The 4,339-nt window shown below is 33.0% G+C and overlaps 1 protein-coding gene and 1 long non-coding RNA gene across 2 annotated transcripts in view; one reads left to right on the top strand and one right to left on the bottom strand.

The window, feature by feature from the left end:
* Positions 1-3,728, top strand: part of LOC107701249 (uncharacterized) — a 12,154-nt gene extending 8,426 nt beyond the window's left edge. Inside the window, exon 3 of the long non-coding RNA XR_001635625.1 lies at positions 3,716-3,728. This is a non-coding gene — a long non-coding RNA (uncharacterized LOC107701249). The remainder of the gene's footprint in view (positions 1-3,715) is intronic.
* fhip1ab (FHF complex subunit HOOK interacting protein 1Ab) overlaps positions 1-4,339 on the bottom strand; it is a 20,836-nt gene that overhangs the window by 6,313 nt on the left and 10,184 nt on the right. Inside the window, exons 5-8 of the mRNA XM_016503211.1 lie at positions 4,246-4,334; positions 3,979-4,156; positions 3,851-3,917; positions 1,976-2,181 (exon numbers count right to left, since the gene is read on the bottom strand). Coding sequence (XP_016358697.1) covers positions 1,976-2,181; positions 3,851-3,917; positions 3,979-4,156; positions 4,246-4,334 — 540 coding nt within the window. The remainder of the gene's footprint in view (positions 1-1,975; positions 2,182-3,850; positions 3,918-3,978; positions 4,157-4,245; positions 4,335-4,339) is intronic.

Below are 4,339 nucleotides of genomic sequence, written 5' to 3'. Positions count from 1 at the left end.
AACTCCGAGAGCTCTCTGACCCTCCATAGACAGCAAGGATCCTTACACGATCAAGGCTCAGAAACGTAGTAAGGAGATCGTTAAAATAATCCATGCGACATCAGTGGCTCAACCGTAATTTTACGAAGATACGAGAATACTTTTTGTGCGCAAAGAAAACAAAAATAACGACTTTTTAAAAAATACCTTAATTTGTGTTCCGAAGATAAACGAAGGTCTTACAGGTTTGGAACGACGTGAGGGTGAGTAATTAATGACAGAATTTTCATTTTTGGGTGAACTATCCCTTTAAAGGGCACCTATTATGCCCCTTTTTACAAGATGTAATATTGGTCTTGGGTGCCCCTAGAATGTGTATGCGAATTTTCAGCTCAAAATGCCCCACAGATCATTTATTATAACATCTGAAAAATGTCATTTTTGGGGCGTGTCTAAAAAAGAGATGTTTTGGTGTGTATGACTTTAAATGCAAATGAGCTGCATATTCCCCCCCGTCTCCAGAAGAGGGTGTCACGTATACGTCTCTGCTTTGCATACCTACTTTATGCTTACGAGACATTTTTGACGTTACAGCTGCTCGAGAGCGGAGAAAATGGAGGACAGCGTACAACCGCTGAGGGCGGAAACTATGGCAATGCTATGCTGTCAATCAGCCGCCATGGGCGGGGCATATGCAATGTGATATCACATTGCATTTATTTGCGAGTTGAGTTTTGATGACAGTTATTTGCGTTTTAATAACGTTCTCAACATGTTAGCACAAAAACATTTTTCTGAAACATTTTAGCTGGACGTTTGTGTAAGATGGTTTTGAGAACATTTAAAAGTCATAATAAAATGGAATGTTACCCTTAATGTTGTCTCTAATGCTCACGTAAACAAGAAAAACACTCGTTAAATATTTAAAAAACTAGACATTTTGAATGTTTACAGAGAACGTTCAGAAGTAACGTTTTCACAACCTAATGAGAACGTTAGAAAAACGTTCTTAGAACATATTTTGTTAGCTGTGTATGCATATAATTTTTAAAATAACATTAAAGTTAATCAAAACTATAACAAACTATAAAAAACATGTTATTTGAAGTGAAAATAAAATAAGTTTAAGGTTTTCTTTATAATTTCTTTTATTTAGTTTAACTCGATGTACTAAAATGACTAAAATTAAACCTGAATTAAAAATGAATAAAAACTATATACACATTAAAAAACAATAAAAATGTCAAAACACAATAAAATTACTAAAACTAACTAAAATTAAAATGAAAACAAAAAATACCAATAAAAACTAATTTCATATATTAATATAAACTGTAATAGTATCACAATCATACCAAATGTAAATAAGAAATTAATGCATTTATTGATCAGGGATGCATTAAATTTATCAAAAGTGCCAGTAAAGACATTTATAATGATACTAAAGATTTCTATTTCAAATAAATGCTGTTCTTTTGAACTTTCTGTTCATCTGTGAATCCTGAAAAATAAAATGCATCACGGTTTGCACAAAAATATTGTGCAGCACAACTGTTTTCAACATTGATAATAATCAGAAATGTTTCTTGAGCAGCAAATCAGCATATTAGAATGATTTCTGAAGATCATGTGACACTGAAGACTGGAGTAATGATGCTGAAAATACAGCTGCGCATCACAGGAATAAATTACAGTTTAACAGATATTCACATAGAAAACAGCTGTTTGAAATTGTAATAATATTTCACAATTTTACTGTATTTTTTATTAAATTTAAACTGTAATAATTTTTCAATGTTTTAATTTTTTTATCAAATCAATGCAGCCTTGGTGAGCAGAAGAGACTTCTTTCAGAAACATTCAAAAACCTTATTGACGGCAAGCTTTTAAATGGTAGCTTATGTAATGTTTTGTAAATTATTATTCATATCAAATTAAATATGCCTTCCTCTCTGACTAAAGTATATATGAGACTACAAATCATGAAGTCCATTACCCATGTTGCCCCTCAGCAGGCCCTCGGTGACCTTTGACCAGAGGATGTAGTCGGGTTTGGGCGTCTGCGGTGGAGAGGAGCAGGGTTTGGGAATGAAGAAGGAGGGAGTGAGCGAGAGCAGCGCAGACGCAGTGATGGAGTAACAGTCTCTCTCTCGCAGCCGGAGTCTCTCAGTGTGCGTCAGGTGAGAACACGGGAGCAGATACCTGCAGGAGCAAACATGGACAAAGTCTGGTCAGATCCCACCCAAGACACACGCATGCCATCACACTCAACACCAACAGCCATTGGTCGGACAACCAGAGAGTCCCGCCCCCAGACTCACACCATTGGTTGAGTGAGTCAGTGTTATTGTCTCGGCTTCTGAGCACCTCAGTGTTTTGAAAGTGCAGTTACACTATTTAAGAAGTCCAGCTATGAAACGATCAACCTACAAATGGCTTAATATAGATAGGAATAATTATAAGTATAAGAAGTCCTATTTAGCTTAGAGTAGGTGATGTTTTAACTAGTGCTGTCAAACGATTAATCGCGATTAATCGCATACAAAATAAAAGTTTTTGTTTACATAATATATGTGTGTGTGCTGTGTATATTTATTATTTATATATATAAATACACACACACACAGTATATTTTGAAAATATTTACATGTATGTATTTATATTCATATAATTTATATTATACATAAATATATTTAATATATAAACATATTTTTTCTTAAATATATACATGCATGGGTGTGTATTTAAAAACTTTTATTTTGTATGCGATTAATCGCGATTAATTGTTTGACAGCACTAGTTTTAACACACCAAAAATGGCACACAAAATTAAAACCTTTTTTTACCCATAATTTTAATAATTAATTAACATAGATTTTTGGGACACCATAAGGCATAGTTTTAGTATAATAAAATCATGTATTAAAAATGAAATGTTGTTTTAAATCATAAAAGTTCAATTGTTTTGTAGAAAAAAATCCTAAAATTATTAAAAATTATTACAGATAACATGATTGATTAAAAAAAAGTAAAGAAAAAAATAAAAAACTAAATTTAATTTACATTTTACTTTTACATTTGACTATTTAGCAGATGCTTTTATCCAAACTGACCATTGCTGCAAATAATTTCATGAAAAAATTGATAAATTATGACAACAGCATTTTTGTAAAGTTATAAAACAGTTTTATTGGTATATAATCACGCTATTAAAAATATGATTAATACATTTTTTTAATCATTTGTAGAAAATCATAAAAATGTCATTTTTAAATAAAATATTATATTATTAAACATATGACAAGTAAAAAACTAAAAAGGGAAAAATATTAATTTTGACTTTTTTAAAAATGGTATAATCATTAAAAAAAAAATTAAAATATGTTTGACTATTTTAATAAATGTAATATATTTTTTATAATTTACATTTATTTATTTAGCAGACGCTTTTATCCAAAGCAACTGCTGCTGCTGTCATAACATCATGACAACACAGCATTTTGGGAAGTTATAAGTCATCGTTTTATTAGAATACAATCAAATAATTAAAAATATTATTAAAATATAAAAACTGAAAACATGACTTCACAGTTTTTAAAATTTAAATATCAGTTTGGGATAATTTAATGAAAAAAATCGTAATAAAATTACTTGGCAATTTAAGAAGTTGTAAAACAGCTTTAATTCAAATCTATATACAAATCATATTCAAGTCATGTGGAGGATGCATTAAAAGTTTAATGTTTAAGTATCTTAAACTGAATGTGTCAGAATGCATGTATATATCAGAGAAACAGCTAAAACTGGTGTTCATTTACATGTTTTAAATTCATATTTCATCTCTACAGGAAGAGAAAGAGGACGCAAATACCTGAGAATTAACTGCAGCATGACATCTTCACAATACAGACCAATCAGAGTGCGGAACAGAGCCAACACTCACACACACTCACGCACACTCACGCACTCACACACACGCACACTCACACACACGCACACTCACACTCACCTGAAACGGTGTGTTGATCCTGCTGACCAGCGTGTCCAGGATGCTGACGTTGTCATGGCGATGTCTGAGGATGAAGATGAGGAAGGTCTGGAGGAGGGCGGAGTCAGAGATGCTGCGCAGGAAGAGCTCCAGATACGCCGTCGTTGCCATCACCTCCTCCAGAGTCAGCTGACCAATAAACAAACAGCAGCATTCACGGAGAGATCGGACTGACCAATCACAGCTGTCCAAATACAAACACACTCCCAGTTAGTTACCTTATGAAGCGCAGGAGCCATGACAGGAACGAGAAAACCATTGTAGATGTAGCCCAGGAGCTGATCTCTGATAGAGGGGTGAGCCACCTACACA

This window comes from Sinocyclocheilus anshuiensis, unplaced genomic scaffold, assembly GCF_001515605.1.
Source record: "Sinocyclocheilus anshuiensis isolate Anshui unplaced genomic scaffold, SAMN03320099.WGS_v1.1 scaffold1514, whole genome shotgun sequence".
Taxonomy (NCBI): domain Eukaryota; kingdom Metazoa; phylum Chordata; class Actinopteri; order Cypriniformes; family Cyprinidae; genus Sinocyclocheilus; species Sinocyclocheilus anshuiensis.
Note: the sequence above shows the minus strand (reverse complement) of the source record. Positions and strands in the feature narration are given on the sequence as shown.